General features: G+C 42.5%; 1 protein-coding gene across 1 annotated transcript in view; it reads left to right on the top strand.

Moving 5' to 3' along the window:
• The window catches only part of ACTN3 (actinin alpha 3), a 165,500-nt gene that overhangs the window by 86,233 nt on the left and 62,423 nt on the right, over positions 1-16,844 (top strand). Inside the window, exons 7-10 of the mRNA XM_033954112.1 lie at positions 4,080-4,161; positions 10,833-10,918; positions 11,612-11,704; positions 14,926-15,156. Of these exons, the coding sequence (XP_033810003.1) occupies positions 4,080-4,161; positions 10,833-10,918; positions 11,612-11,704; positions 14,926-15,156 (492 nt within the window). The remainder of the gene's footprint in view (positions 1-4,079; positions 4,162-10,832; positions 10,919-11,611; positions 11,705-14,925; positions 15,157-16,844) is intronic.

The following is a 16,844-nucleotide window of genomic DNA, read 5'->3' as shown; positions in this document are numbered from 1 at the left end:
GAAAAACTGGCTAGCATGGCTGGCGGTTTAGTGCGTGCTATTATGCGGCTTTGTAAAAGGAGCCCTTAGCCAAAAGGAAAGATTTATAAACTATAAAGAGTTTTACCTCATGCAAAATTGACATTTCTTTAATAAGACATTAACTATATTTTCTGAGGCCCTCCAAGTACCTACAAATCCAAAATGTGGCCCTCCAAAGGGTTTGAGTTTAAGACCACTGCTCTGGGCCCAGTTCCAGACATCCAAGCACTGCTTCCTCCTACCTTCTTCATTATTCAGTACAGCCGAACTCACAGTCTTCAAAACGTCATGGGCACATTTCCTACATGCTGGCCACAGCTGACCTGAAAGTCTTTCCTCTGATGATGATTTGTGTTAGAGGGAAGGCTTCCGGGTCAGCCGTGGGCAGCATGTAGGAAGTGCTGCCTGCGGCCTTTTGAAGACTGTGAGTTTGGCTGCACTGAATAATGAAGAAGGAAGGAGAAGATGCTACTTGAACTTCTGGAGCCGGGCCTGGAGGTACACTCTCTCAGGAGGGTGAACATAGAAGGGCTGGTTTAGGGAGCCCAGTGTATTTGGGTGCCTAAGGCCCACTGAAATATTAATTCTGCCCTGTGTGGGAGAATTGGGTTTAGGGGAATTTTTCCTCTCACATTAGTTTTATGTATCTATGTCAAACTGCATAATATGTAAAAAAACAAGGTTTTTTTTGGCAAGCCCTAATGAGAAAATTCAAGTAAAAAGTATCCAACTGAAGGGCCAAAATTTCGAGGTGGAGGGGCATAATCAATAAAAACGTCTAAGTCTCCTTTTGGCCTAAAGCCTTAAACGTTGAAAGTAGAAGGAGGGAAAATGTCCATAATCAAAAAAAGCGTCCAAATGGAGGTTTTTTTTATAATGGCCTGCCTCTACATTCAGTTGTACCACCACGACATCTACACTTATACCCCATAATGAACAAAAAAAATGCCTAAGCCCCAAACGTCCAACACAAGGGCTCTTAGGCGAAGGAGGAGCCAGTCCTTCGCCTAAAAGCTGGATTCTGTAACCGGTGTCTGTCAAAAACAACACCGGTTACAGCAGGAGGGAACCCAAGCCCTCCTGCCCCGAGGCACAGACTCCCCCCCCCCCCCCCCGATTACGTTCGGGGCCCTCTTGCCCCGCGGCAACCCGACGTTCCCCGATGACATCGGGGCAACAGGGAGCCCAAGCCCTCTTGCCCCACGGCACCGACCCTCCCCCACCCCCCGATTACGTTCGGGGCAAGAGTGAGCCCAAGCCCTCTTGTCCCGCAACACCAACACCCCCCTCCCCGATTATGTTCGGGGCAAGAGGGAGCCCAAGCCCTCTTGCCCTGGGCACCCGCGGCACCCCCCGATTACGATCAGGCCAGTAGGGAGCCCAATCCCGCGGGTCGCAGCAGTTCGGGTAGAGGAGTGATGGCATCACGGTAGGGTAGAGGAGTGATGGCATCATGGTAGGGGAGATGAGGTATCTCTCCTGCCGCGATCATTGCTGTAGGGGGTAGGCAGGTTGCTGGGGCCGCTGAGCTGATCGCAGCAGCCATGATCAGCTCAGCGGCCCCTTTTTCAGCAGTTAGACCTGTTTTGACTTCGTCTAAGTCAAAACGTATAAGTGCCGACTAGGCAACCTGCCTAAGGTTTTGGTTATATATGCTGCACGCCTAAGTGTAGGTCGGCCCACCTCCCGCCCACTGCCCGCCCTTTCCCCTCCTCTAAACACACCTCTTTTCTCTATGTGCGTTTAGTGGCAGGGGAAAGGCCTAAGCTGGTTTTAGATACGTCTAAAACCAGCTTTGATTATGGGTACTTGGACGATCAGGCTTTTTGATCATCCAAGTAGCCATTTAGGCCACTTTTTAGACATTTTTTTTATTTATTATGAACCCCATAGTGTCTAATTTGAAAATTCTGGGGGTTACTTTGGATCACACATTAACTTTTAGGAAACATACAGATTTATTAATTTAAAAAAAGTTATGCGCTTTTATGGAAATTAAGAACCATTAAAAAGTTTTTTGACAGCGAATATTTTCGGTTACTGGTTCAATCTATTGTATTATCAACTTTAGACTATTGTAATAGAATTTATTTGGGGTTACCTGAAAAGATTATATTAAGACTTCGGTTGGTGCAAAATGCTGCAGTTCGCCTGATTTTTCATCTTAAAAAGTATGATCCAAGTTGCATTGGTTGCCTTTTGGGGCCAGAGTGCTTTTTAAGTTTGGATGCATTTGTTATAAGGTGCTTTTTGGATTATCTCCCTCATATTTGTCCCCCTATCTGAAACTTTCTTATTCAACAAAAGGAATTAGAAATTCTGGAAAGTTCATCTTCCCTACTCCAAAGGCCTGTCGTTTTAAGACCTTTTGAGACAGGACTTTGGAGTATCAAGTTGGGAAGATGAACTCCTGGCTAAGTCTGACGATTGTTCAACCTAATTCTTACTTCACAATTAGGAAATCATTAAAGACTATTTATTTGACAAATAAGAATATTCTTTTTGATATATTTTAATGAGGTCTTCTGTTTCTATTCTTATTGTCATAGTATGTTTTAATTTTTTAATCATTTTTAATATAGGGCTGGAATGTTTTTAACAATTGTATTACTTTTATTATATAATTTTAGATTGTACATAGATAATATGTTCTATGAAACTGTACCATGTGATGAAATGTCTCAGTATTCTCCTGTTATGAACCGCCCAGAACTACTGGTTGGGCGGTATACAAGAAAATAAATTATTATTATTATTATTATTTTGGTTGCTAGATCGTTGGGCCCTGGATGATGAGTATGGGATCAGTAGTTTGTCAATGAATGCCGGTTGATTAGAGTTTTTTGTTTTAAAGGTGAGGAGGAGTATTTTTTTTATAATATTCTTAGTCTTGTTAACCATCCCTTTTTAAATAATTCCTAGCATCCTGTTTGCTTTTTTGGCCGCTGCTGCACATTGGGCGGAAGGTTTCATCGTATTGTCTATGATGACACCCAGATCTTTTTCTTGGGCGCTAATCCCCAAGGTGGACCCTAACATCCGGTAACTGTGATTCAGGTTATTCTTCCCAATGTGCATCACTTTGCATTTGTCCACATTAAATTTCATCTGCCACTTGGACACCCAGTCTTCCAATTTCCTAAGGTCTGCCTGCAATTTTTCACAATCTGCATGCGTTTTAACAACTTTGAACAGTTTAATGTCATCTGCAAATTTAATCACCTCACTCGTCATTCCAATTTCCAGATCATTTATAAATAAGTTAAACAGTACCGGTCCCAGTACAGACCCCTGCGGCACTCCACTGTTTACTCTCCTCCACTGAGAAAAATGACCATTTAACCCTTCCCTTTGTTTTCTATCCAATAACCAATTCCTAATCCACAACTAGACATAGGGCTCCTTTTACTAAGCTGCGCTAGCTTTTTAGCGTGCGCTGCCTCCTACGCAGAAAAACTAACGTCAGCTCAATGGAGGCGTTAGTGTCTAGCGCGCGAGGCATTGCAGTGCATGCTAAGCGCGCGCTAAAACCGCTAGCGGAGCCATAGTTTACATTATTATCTCTGCTTGTTTTTTCTGGTTCTTATCAGAGACTGATGCTGTGATATGAAAACCAAACAATATTTAAGAACTCAGAAGCTTCAAAACTTCCCAACTCAGGGTACTTAGGGTTAGCTACACTTCTATCACTGGTCTGTAAAACCTTCAATACATTTTCAATTTTAATGTAAAAATTATTTCTATTTTGTTTTATTTTTTTAGCATTGAAAAAAATGATTTTTTATGCTCAATGGAAGCCGTTTTCTTCATCAGGAGCTTTTCATTCACTTATCTTACTTCTAACTAAATTTATACTTTTTCCTCCAGTTTACAGTCTTAATAATTCCAATGCTTGTTAAGTTATGTTTCTTTTGATAACCTTGGACTGGTTCCCTTATACAGTTTATTGTACTTGGTTATATTAACACTGACCTGTTCTATATATGTCATCCATATCCTACTGGCAAGCAGTGAAATCCTGCAGATAGACTAACTGCCTTCATCTCCTTTCCTCACAGGACGATCCCATTGGAAACCTGAACACAGCCTTTGAGGTGGCTGAGAAGTACCTGGACATACCCAAGATGCTGGATGCTGAAGGTGTGTAGTGTTTCCAGTGTATTCAGGTGGTGACTGGGCTGAAAGGAGTCAATAATCAAATATTAAAAAGAAATGCCATCAGCATTGTGATAATGCCTGATATCCACTGTGATCATAATCTGTGTTCATTGTTAAAGGAGACCTGCCTTTTCCTTAGACTGGAAACAACTGTTCTGATATCAGATTAAGTTATATATTTTGTTGACAAGCCAGTGAACCTATAATTTCACTAAATATATCACTCGTTTTTAAGCGTGATTCTGCAAAGTGCACCTAACGAGGACCTTGCAAACTACGCCCAAATGTAGGCGCACTTTACAGAATTTGGCCCGTTATCTCTAGAATGTAGGTGCAAATAAACCAGCCCAATGGCTAGCTATCTCCTCATGCCTAAATTATAGGTGTGCTAGTCACCACATCTAAAAAAAAATTTGTGGAAATAGAAAAGGTACAGAGAAGGGCAATGAAAATGAAAAAAGGGATGGGCAGACTTCCCTCTCAGGAAAGGCTAAAGTGGCTAGAGCTCTTCAGCCTGAAGAAGAGATAGCTCAGGGGAGATATGATATAAAATACTGAGTGAAGTGGAATGGGAAGATGTGAATCGCTTGTTTACTCTTTCCACAAATAGCAGGATTGACTGGCATGCAATGAAACTCTAAGTAGTAGATTTATGTTTATGTTTTTATTTATTTATTTTTTTAATAAATCTTTATTGATTTTCAAACTTTGATAGTGTAATACAAATGTTAAATTAGAAATACTGCACAAAACACACTGTTAACTGTACAATTATTACATTAAACAATCAATTTCTCCCATCCTCATCTTAATTCTTAAAATAATAATACATATGGTGTGATTACAATATTAGAATTTAATAATTTAACTCTTCAAAAATACATTTCCCTATGTTTAAATTTATTAAAAGGTTTATATACCGCTCCTCAGAGGCCATCAAAGTGGTTTACAATAATTCAGGTAATTAAAATAATTAAAAACAACAAAGTGAAAAGAACTACAATAATCAGACAGGAAAGTATAACTAAAGGCGAAAAAATGCCATTAATGCCCCAGACCTCCAATACCTTAGCATTCTCCAGAAAAAGCTTCTAGGAAGAGATGGGTCTTAAGAAGTATCCTAAATTTCATATAAGAAGATTCTGTTAAAGAAAAGAGTTAAATAGGAAAGGGACAACAGAGAGAAATGCTGAATGAAGAGTTGAGTTAAGATTTGTTAAATGAAGTGCAGGAATAGATATATGGTATCAGTCCTGAGAACTGAGTGAACGAGCAGGAACTATGAGATTAGATAAGTAATGCGGCATTCCAGATTATAATGCTTTAATTGTGAGAGTTAGTATCTTATGAATGATACAAAATTTAATAGGGAACGAATGGTGTTCTTTAAGAAGAGGGGTCAAGTGATCGTAATGATGAGCAGAGGTAAGAAGTCCGATTGATGTATTTTGTATAGACTGTAATTTTGTAAGTACTGAAGCTGGCAGACCACTGTAAACACTGTTACAGTAGTCAATCTTTGAAGATACTAATGCATATAATAGGGTCGCACAGCATGAGTCGTTTGTAAGGACAGACAGATCTTATGAGCCTACGTAAGTTAAAGCAAGAAATTTGTTTTTAAAATATGAGAGCGATATCTGTGGTGGACAGGGATCCTGTAACCCAAAGAGCCAAAGTCTTCTCTTCCAAATGATAATTTATCAAGCATTCAGAAATTTTATCAAGACAGATTTGTACTGTACTAAAGTCTGGATGAAAAGGATCAAGGGGAACCACTTAAGACAATATCATAAGCATATACACTAGTGGCCAAAATTGTGGAAACACCTAGCATTTTAGGCATTATGCTTTAGAAAAACATGGCTATAATATCATAATTGTATTTAATGCATATATTATCAACTAACAGAAACTCTATAATCATTTAACATAATATGACACATTTCACAAAAATAATGTTATTCATAAGCTACCCAAACTTATAATGATAATTTGTCTAGTTATCCAACAACTTCATCAGTCTCAGTAGTAGAGCATTTGATATCACTTAGCCTTAATTACTGCCTCACATCTAGCTCTAACCACTGTGCCACACTCCATGAAGCACCTGCAATCAACCCACATCTCTGGACACGCAGCCCCACACTATCACACTCAAGTTTCAAGTTTCAAGTTTGACCTTTATTTGATGAATCGCTTATAATAACATCTAAGCGATGTACAATAATAAAAACCATCAGAGTGTGGTAATACAATTAATTTACAATAGTTACTCATAAGACAGACAAAATTAGACGAACAAGGGGGGTGGGAAGGAAGGGGAAAAGTTACAATCTTGTTCTTTGTTAGAGAATGACATCGAAGGGAAAACACATTAGGTACTAAAGGGTTAGAAAGAATATTGGATGAGAGGATGAGAGCCCATTGTGTAGAATATCAACACACTTTTACTAATCTGAGTTGCTGATTGAAAAATTAATACCATCACTAAGAAGAGGTGACATTAGGAAAATTCTAGGGCAAAAAGGATTAATCACCTACAAACTTTAGACTCTTTGGGTCTTAATACCGCATATAAATGGCAACCGTTCTATTGAGTTAATAGATTCTGCTCGTCATAAATAATCCCCTTTTATAAGGTTATATGATAGATTTTTGATAAAATTTATTTTTTGGTTTTTTGACAGTCTTGTGTTTAACATATCACGCAACATGGCAGTGATGATATCATGACGCCCAGCTCCTTCTCGTTGTGTCTCTTAGTCTCACGGCCATTTCAAAAAATGCCATTGCTACCGGTGAAGGCTGTAAAGTGTTTTGGAGAAGAGCAACGCTGAGCTAATTACAAAGGTTTTTTCCCCCCCTGAAACAGAAGTACTTTCTGTCGGGAACACTGGGGAACGAGTTCTAATGTTTCAAGATACCGGATGAAAAGTTTACCTGAGTGAAGAGAAACGTTCCCTGAAATAAGTTTTCTTATATCCTTCACATATTTTGAACACCTTTAGCTGTAGCCATTACAATTTGTTTTACACAGAATTAACCACCTATTCACATGAATGTGATATATTTAACAGAAGAAGGAGAATTTTTTGAAAAGTAATTTATGAAATGAAAGACTGGCTGTAAGAAAAAAAAAAAAAAAAAATATATATATATATATATATATATATATATATATATATATTTATATATATATATGTAGAGTTTTTCTCGGACCAGTGATGAAACGAGAGGTAGGGTACTGTGCAGTCCTGGGCAATCGTGTATGATGAGGCCTGTTTTTCTCCGTTTTTCATTTTCACCATTATTATTTTGATTCTTTGTCTGTTTATTTACGATTGAGTGTGAGTGGGGTTTCTCTGTTAAACTAGTACACAGTACGTTCTTTTTTTTACTTTTCATACATATACGACTGAACCCCCCCCCCTTTTTTTTTTAGTAGTTATACACTACTGCATTTGCACAAAGCAGCACGGTTAGTCTATCCCTTGAAGCCTTGAAGCCTGGTGCTCACTTATCCTCTTTGCTAATGAAAGTTCTCTGTGGTATTCTCTTCCAAAATAGAGCGATTTCATCGGCATTGAATGCCTGCTAGTTCATAGCCCTTCTCTTCAATAATTTCCTTAAAGGTGATAGTGAACTAGCTGCCTCTTGGTTGACAGATGCTGCATCTTCTGTCACTTTCACATTACATAGGCCATACCTGTGGCGGAATTTATCAAACCACCCTTTACTGGCCAGAAAGTCCATGGATTGCAACAATCCACCTTCCCTTTTTTCAAGTTATCATACAAAAACTTTGCCTTTCCTATTATCAACACAGTCTACAGGCATTCTCTTCTTGTAGCAATCCTGCACCCATATAAATGCTGCAACTTCTACACGAGAGAAATTGGTATCTCCCACAACATGTAATGTCTTTGCACCCGCCGGTGTAGCTGCAGCAATGGCTTCACAGATTGGGTTTTCCTTCTTCTGTATGTACCTAACGGTAGATTCATTAATGCCATAATGCCGAGCAACAGCAGAGGTTGACTTTCCTCTAAGAAGCATATCCTTACCTTTTCTGGTAAGATCTTCACTTTTTTCCCCCTCTTGGGAGCACTTTCGGTATCACTTGAAGTCTTACGCTTTGTAGCCATACTGTGAATTTGGAGGGAGACGTGACCTGTTCCTGAAGGAGGGTACTGATCTTTTCTCTCTGCATACATGCTGAAGCACTGAACTTTTCTCTGCACACACGATAAAATTATCTCTTTGCACCACTGGAAAAAAAAGCGTCAAACTTTTTCACAGCACTTCAGGATGATGTCATTTGGGGGGGTGTGTGCGGTGGAGCTAGCAACATAAAATCCACGAATAATTGAAGTTGCGAGTGCTGAACCCAGCATATATGTCAGAAAACACGTTTGGGTTAACCGTGAATATAGATAAGGGCAATGGCCCCATAACACTGAAATAGATGACACTGAAAAAAAGAAAAGAATTAGTTAAAAGTGAGGAAAGATAGAAAGAAAAGACAAAGAACACATCTAGAATGAACACTCTGGGTAGTACAAAACTCGTTGCCCAGGAGCCACCCCAAGGAGCAGACCTGTTCGTTATGCATGCTCCTTCAGCGCGGATGCCACTGGTAGGAGGGATTTTATAGGACAAGACTGGAAAAACATTCACACGTATTGGTAACAGGGTGGGGTCTATTTCAGGAATCAAATCAGGAGGGACCAGGACAGCAGCAGTATTATAAAAAAAACAAAACCCCAAAGTAAAAATAAACAAACTAGCAAGTAGAATTAAAAAAAATGCAAACTAAGCAACAGAGATAAGCAAGAATGTAGAGCAAAACTCTGGAAAAATGTCACTCACACATGTCATGGGGTCTACTTCAGGAGTTCAATTGAGAGGGACTAGGGCAGCAAAAAACAAAGTAAAAACAAAAAGTATAATCAGAAAATGTAATTAAACTCTGGAATTAGTTGTCGGAGAATGTGGTGAAAGCAGTTAGCTTAGCAGTGTTTTAAAAAGGTTTTGACAATTTCCTAAAGCAAAAGTCCATAAATCATTATTAAGATGGACTTGGGGAAATCCACTGCTTATTTCTAGGCTAAACAGCATAAAACTTGTTTTCCTTTTGGATTCTTGCCACCTGGATTGGCCACTGTGTTGATGGACCAGTATGGCAACCCTTATGTTCTTCAACACTGGCTCCAGCATTTAACTTAAACTACTCACTGTGCTGGATTAAAATTCATCCCAATGTGTATATTGCTAAAGGTCACCTGCCCTTTTCTGGACTCAGTTTGTGCAGTTTTCAAAGAGATTTGCACTTCCCTAAGACACTGTTAAATATTGAGGCATTTGGGTCAATACTGGCTTAGAGAGAAGTGCCCTTATCACCATGCTGGGATACTGTCTTGGAGAAAAGAGTCTGGTGGACCCTGGGCAGGAGAGCCAACATAACTCCCCCACCGGGTCCAGCACACTCCCGATGTAGTACCTCCTCCCGCTCCACACACGGCAGAGACAGCACGAATGGCTAGATTCACAAACCTGCCTGATCGTGCCCGATCCGTGGCTGGCCGACGAATTCATGAAGGGCCAGCATACAAATGGGGGTGATCGGAGGAACTTCACGGATCGCTGGAGAGCAATCCTTGAGCATGCGCAGACCATCTTCTTTGACTGTAGATGGTCTGTGAATGCGCTGGCCCTTCGTGCCCAGCAGAGCTTTTTTTTTTTTTTAACTTAATTTACTGTTTTTTTGACTTCACGAGCCCGTGGTTTTAACCCGCAGGTTTAAACCACGGGCTCACACTGTGGGGAAGGGTAGGAGAGTCGGGACTGAGCAGGCAGTAAGAAGAGAGCAGGTTGTTGCAGAGAGCCAGGGGAGCAGCAGGACAGTCGGAAAGGAGGTGAGCGACGGATCCCCAGCAATCGCTTCTTGTTGATCGGCCAGCCCAGTCGGCATTCAGGATTTTTGTTTAGTGAATCGTGTCCCTGCCTACTTTGCATGCCGTTTCCCTCATTTGCATGCATGGATCGGAATTGGATCGGAACCCAATCAGTTTGCTTAGTGAATCTAGCCCTAAAGGCTGTTTCTCTGGCCGGTGGGACCTTTTCTCTGCCACATCTTGCCCACAGGAAGTTGCAGCAGAGCGACAGGATGCAGCAGAGGAACAGTCCTGCCGACCAGAGAGGCAACTTTTAGCGCTATCTCTGCCACAGTAGCATGTAGAGGATCCAGCGGGCAGGTAAGTAGCTGAGCATGGGAGGTTATAGGGGGAGGTGCCAGACCTCAGCACGCAGGAAGGAGGGTTCAGGTGCAGGCAGCTCCTACCATTGGATGGCCCTGAGCATTTTGCCTGGCTTGCTCAATGGTAGCTACTGCCATGCTGGGATATTGGGTCAATAATGGTTTACAGGAAGAGTGTCTTTAACACAATCCTGAGATAATGGGTCAGAACACCTTCCTCTGATCCAATATTAACCCAGTATCTGAGCATGAGGTTAGGGGACATTTTGCTCTTTACATCAGTACTGACCTACTTTATAAACTCAATCAGATAGAAAATGCTTTGCCATCCTTCTGATCTCACTTATGAAGATAATTGTTATTGAAAGCCGCTTCACTTTTCCTCTTTCTGCAGATATCGTTAATACCCCAAAGCCTGATGAGAAAGCTATCATGACTTATGTGTCTTGTTTCTATCATGCCTTCGCTGGGGCTGAGCAGGTACCAAAGATGACACCATCAGCTTCTGTCTGCACTTGGGGAAATGTTATTGATCTGTCACATCTGATCTTTCCTCTTCCTTACTTTCAATGACTCTAATGCTTTTCTGCTGCTGTACAACTGGTAGCAATGCCATACACTGACTAATCATGGAATGTCCTCTGTTGCTTCCACACAGGAAGCTGGCAAAGTTTTAACCCATCTTAAAGGCACTTTCAAAGTCCAGGATTACCCCTGACCAATTCCTTCTAGGTTTTTAGCTGAGCTAGAGCCTGCATTCATCTTGCATGCTTTGATGACCATTCAGCCCCATGGTCAAAAGGATAGGTTGATCTGGTTCTGGTGGTAATCTCACAGGTCCTTGTGCTTTAGTTAGGGAAATCAAACTGTATAGCCATACGTGCAGTGGAATAAATCCAGGATGTCAACCCCAGCCCTTAGTCTCTGATGCAAACTTTCTTTGGGCAGCCATGGAGTCAGTCCTTCTATCTCAGTTTAATTGAGTATAAATAACTTCAACCTGAGTTTTAAACAATAGAAATGTACTGCCAGTTTTTCCACCCTAGAAGTGGTTGGATGCTTGTGATTACAAACAGCAGGATGTCCTGGGATCCTTTTTGGGTAAGACACTGTACAAGCCCTAATTTCTTATATTATTTCTCCTCTTACACCCCCCTTCTCTTCTGCTCATAGGCTGAAACTGCTGCAAACAGGATCTGTAAAGTACTAGCTGTGAACCAAGAGAATGAGAAGCTGATGGAAGAATATGAGAAGCTGGCCAGTGAAGTAAGCTCCCCAAACCCCCAGGGACTAAGACTTTCAGTGTATCCCAAGATGCATCGGGAAGGAGACCTAAGGCCCTGATGGGCCCAGGTGCCTAAGGCCCCTCCTATGGGTGGGGCCTTAGGTGCCTGGGCCAATAAGGGTCTTAGGTCCCTCTCCGGTACATCTCAGAATGCACCAGGAACATGATGAAGTTACTAAGTAGTAGATTTAAAACAAACCAGAGAAAATATTTCTTCACACAATGTGTATTAAACTCTGGAATTCGTTGCAGGAGAATGTGGTGAAATCAGTTAGCTTAGCGGGGTTTAAAAAAGGTTTGGATAATTGGGGGGTATCCTTTGTCTGCCACAGCCAGCTCAGCTGATTGTGGCAGGGGAATTTCCCCCCCCCCTCGATCAGCTGAGCCAGCAGGACTCTTCGGAGAGCCCTGGTGGCTCAGCTGATTGGGGATAAATTCCCCAGCTGTGATCGGTCTAGCAGCAAAGATAGGTGGTGAAATGTAGGCCAGGGTTTTCCAGGCCTACATTTCAGCCACCTATCTTGACTGATTAGGCACGATTCTGTAACCAGTGCTGTTGAGTGATTGACATATGATTGGTGGCCGCTGTTTACAGAATCCGTCTATAAGGGCCATATTATTTATTTATTAGGATTTATTTACCACCTAGACACCTAAAAATTGTCACCAAAAAGGATAATACTTAAGTGTGATTCTATAAAATGCCTCTGAAGTTAGACGCGATTTACAGAATCATGTGTAGCACCCATGCGCATGAATAACATTTAGACACAACCAATGAAAACTAGGCCTAACTATTTGCTCCTAAGTTGCGCATGAATCAGGCATATACTATAACAGTACGCCTAACTTTTAGGAATGCCCTCGACCTGCGCATGCTCCTCCCTTGGCTATGCCCTCTTTTCAGATTCACATGCTAGAATTTACATGCACCAATTTATATAATACACTTAGAAGGTTGTGTGTAAATTCTAATTAGTACCAATTATTACTTGCTAATTGCCACTGAATGGCTTGTTAACCAATTAAGCTGAACATGCAAATCAGCAATGTTCAGAGATTTGTGCATGCAACTTTGGTCACACTGTACAGAATCTGGCCCTATGTGTCCCGAGAATGACAAAGAGGGATGAGGATCAAATATGTATATTTTATACACATTCATTGTTGGTTCAATCATGAATTGAAAATGAATGTGCCTGTTAGGCAGACTGGATGAACCGTTCAGGAGCATGTGGTGTAGTGGTTAGAGTTACTGCCTCAACACCCTGAGGTTGTAGGTTCAAATCCTTGTGATCTTGGGCAAATCGCCTAATCCTCCACTCCTCATCCTAATCCTCGGGGTACATTAGATAGATTGTGAGCCCATCAGGACAGATAGGGAAAATGCTTAAAGTACTGAATGTAAACCACTTTGAGTGTGGTTGTAAAAACTACAAAAAGATGGTATACAACTCCAAATCCCTTTATCCACTGTTACTGTAATGCTCATATTTGAAGCATATAGATATCTCAAAAGGCCAATATGGATGTTCATGTACTTGACATGTCTAAACTCAGATTTTGCAAAGGCAGAATAAGGACATCCAACACTATAATGCAGTGTATCGCAAACTGTGTGCCTCCTGAGATTCCAAGTGTGCCACGGCACACTGAGGAGGAAGAGAAGCGCCGACCAGCTGACTTGCCTCTTGCTGCGAGGCACCTCCTGCATGGCCAGAGGTTCACGTCCTGGCATTGCATTTTCCTCCTGCCATCATATTTCTCTCTGCGCACCCCCCCCCCCTTTTACAGGCAGCATCTTCCTGCTGCCATCGTGTTTCTCTCTGCGTGTGCAACCCCCTCCTTACAGACAGCATGTTTCTTCTGCTGTTGCATTTCTCTCTGCACACCCACCTTCCAACCAGCAGCGGCAGCTCCGTGTGCTTTTTAACTTGGTCACACAGCTGCCTCTAGGATTAATTTAGACGTGGTTTCATCTGGGAGCCTCGGGGCCTTTGCTAGGCTGGCCAGCATCATCGAAACGGGCTGGCCTAGCAAAGGCTCTGAGGCTCCTGGATGAAACCGCATCTAAATCAATCCTAGTGGCAGCTGTGTGACCAAGTTAAAAAGCACAAAGTGAGCTGCCGCTAGAGACAGGAAAAGTACTTCTGGACAAGGGAGGAGGGGTATTGCTGGACAGGGGGAAGGGGTAGGATGGAAGGGAGAAGGGGCGCTGCTGGGCAGGGAAAGGGAAGGGAGAAGAGGTACTGCTGGACTTGGTGGAAGGGGAGGGAAAGGAAAGATGCTACATACTGGAGGGGAGGGTGAGATGGTGCATGGGGAGAGAGCATATTTAGCTGTGAGTGGGGTTGGGTTGGGGGAGGGAAGGTAGGAAAATTGTTACAGCAGGAGTGAAAGTGATGAGAGAGGGAGAAATGATGCATGGGGAAGAACATGGGTTGGGGAATGGGAAGGAAAGATGTCACTCAAGGGAAGAGGCAAAGAGAGAGAGAAAAAGTGTGGAGGAAGCAGAAAGGGTTGGACTCATGGAGAGGGTGAGATGGATGGGGAAGACAGAAAGAAAGGAAGGAGAAATGTCACACACAGGGGGAAGGAGGGCAGAGACTCATGGAGGGAGAGAGAGAGAGATGATGGTTAGCAGAGGGAAGGACGACCGGAGGGGAAGAAGCATGCAGGAAGAAGAGAGAATGAAATGTTGGACTGGTGGAAAGGAGGGAGAAATGTTGGACTGGGAGTGGGGCCAGAAAAGAGGAAGAGAATGGAGTTGGACTGCAGGGGGAAAAAAGGAGGAGGGGAGAGAAAAATGTTACACAGGGGGGGGAAGGAGAGATGACTAAAGAAAGGGAGAGATACCAGACCAGGGAATAGAAGGGAAGGAGGGGAGTCTAGTAATGCAATAGAAATAATAATAATAGTAGTAGTAGAGAGAGATGCCAGATTATGGGAAAGAGAGGAGAGAGACTGGGAAGGGGAAAAGGAAGGAGATGTCGGAAGGGGGAGTCTGGGAAGAGAGTTTGTTTTCAGTTCTTTTGGTATTGTTTCCAAATTATGGGGCATTGTTTCAATTTGTTTCACATATTTGTTTGAATAGAAACTTTTAAATATGCATTAAAACATTTTAACATACACTAATCAATTTAATGTCAGTGTTAATTCGTAGGTTAATTTCTGACTACTTCCACCTTTTCGCCACTTGTAGCTACTGGAATGGATTCGTCGTACCATCCCCTGGTTGGAAAACCGCACACCTGAGAAAACCATGAATGCCATGCAGAAAAAGTTGGAGGACTTCCGGGACTACCGCCGTGTGCACAAGCCACCCCGTGTGCAAGAGAAATGCCAACTAGAGATTAACTTCAACACACTGCAGACAAAGTTGAGGCTCAGCAACAGACCTGCCTTCATGCCCTCTGAGGGCAAAATGGTTTCAGTGAGTACCATATATACTCGAATATAAACCCATCTGAGTATAAACCAAGATACCATTTTTACCCCCCTTTTTAGGAGAAAAATGGTGAATATAAACTGAGGGTTTATAATCTACCATTTCTCCCCTACATCTCTGGTGACAAGCATTCCACCCTCCCTCGCGGTGGTGTCCCTTCTCTGCCCCCACTTCACTGCATTGTACCAGCAGCTTCCTGGCTGCCAGTGCACCCCTCCCTTCCAAACCAGCAGTTTTCCACTGTCATCGTGTCCCTCCCTCACTCTTCTCCCCACCCTGAAGAAGCACAACCCACCCCCATTCCAGATACAGTGGCAGGACCCTCAGGCCTACCGTTATTTCATGGTAGCCTAGCAGGACATTGGGACAGGAGTGTTTCTAACTCATTCTGCTTGTGTTCTCTTGGCAGCCATTTTCACTGCCGAAAGAACACTAGCAGGGGTGAGTGAGAATAATTTCTGCTCCAGTGCCCCACTTGACTACCATGAAAACATGGTAGACTTAGTGGTCCTGCCGCTGGGTCTGGGAATGGGAGTGGGTCATGCCTCTTTAGGATGGGGGGAAGAGGTAGGGAGGGGCACGCTGACCATGGAGAAATTGCTGGATTGGGGAAAGCTGACGTTGGCAATGGAGTGGCAGCGGCAATGGAGAAGGGGGGACATTACTGTGAGGGAGGGTGGGTAGACTCAAATATAAACCGAGATTCCCATTAATGGGCCATTCTTTTGACCCCAAAATCTCAGTTTATATTTGAGTATATACGATAAGAGAGTGACTACCCTTGGCCTTAGGAGTCAACTTTCCAAAATGATTGAGGATGTATGACGTGTCACAAATTACCAAGTCCATTTAAAGAAAACTAAAGCATGGTGGGTTGTGAGCACAACTGGCCAAGCTGTCTTTAAATGAAGAGCACAACAGGTGGGTGCTGCACAGGGAGGACTTCTGGGTAAAAGAAATGATAATGGTAGCACCGCAAGTCCCACCAATCTCTCTTCCTCCTCAACCCCAATTTATTGCCACAGTTTATCATCCTATTGCCAGCTCGTCTATACCACCTAATTGCTTCCAGTCATAGGCAGTGGAACGCTTTTTTGTTTAGGGGGCTCAAAAGCTCCCTGCTGCGCTGAAGCCAGCTTGCCTGCTTCCTGCACCAAAGCTTTGCCTACCCGCTGCCGATTCTTTCTTCACCCCAATCCACTGCCAAGCCAGTCTTGCCTCCCTCCCTGCCATGCCGAAGCCTGGCCTACCCGCCGCCGCTTCTTCCTCTGTCTCTATATGATCTTGATTTTATTTCTGTCCTCAAGTTCCTTCTTGTAAAGATTCTCTTCGAATCTTCCTTCATCATTTCTTTTTCCTCCACATATATTTGTCTCTTCATGGTTTCTCTCCACAGCTTCTCTCACCTCACTTTCTTCTAGTCTTACTTCCTCCTTACCCTTTTCTCATCTTCATTTCTGTTTCTACTCCTCCCCTACAGCTTCCTGTCCCCCATTACCCAGCCTTTCTTCCATTTTACAGTTCCTTTCTGCTTCTTCTAGTATTTCAGGGCAACATTGTCTTCTAACCAGTGAGGAAAACCAAACCAAAAACTGCAGATAATGTACAAGATTTTTTGGTTTTGCACTATTGTTACTTAACATATATTCATTTATTTACTCACGTCACATTAT

The sequence above is a fragment of the Geotrypetes seraphini genome, chromosome 8 (genome assembly GCF_902459505.1).
Source record: "Geotrypetes seraphini chromosome 8, aGeoSer1.1, whole genome shotgun sequence".
Classification (NCBI taxonomy): Eukaryota; Metazoa; Chordata; class Amphibia; order Gymnophiona; family Dermophiidae; genus Geotrypetes; species Geotrypetes seraphini.
Note: the sequence above shows the minus strand (reverse complement) of the source record. Positions and strands in the feature narration are given on the sequence as shown.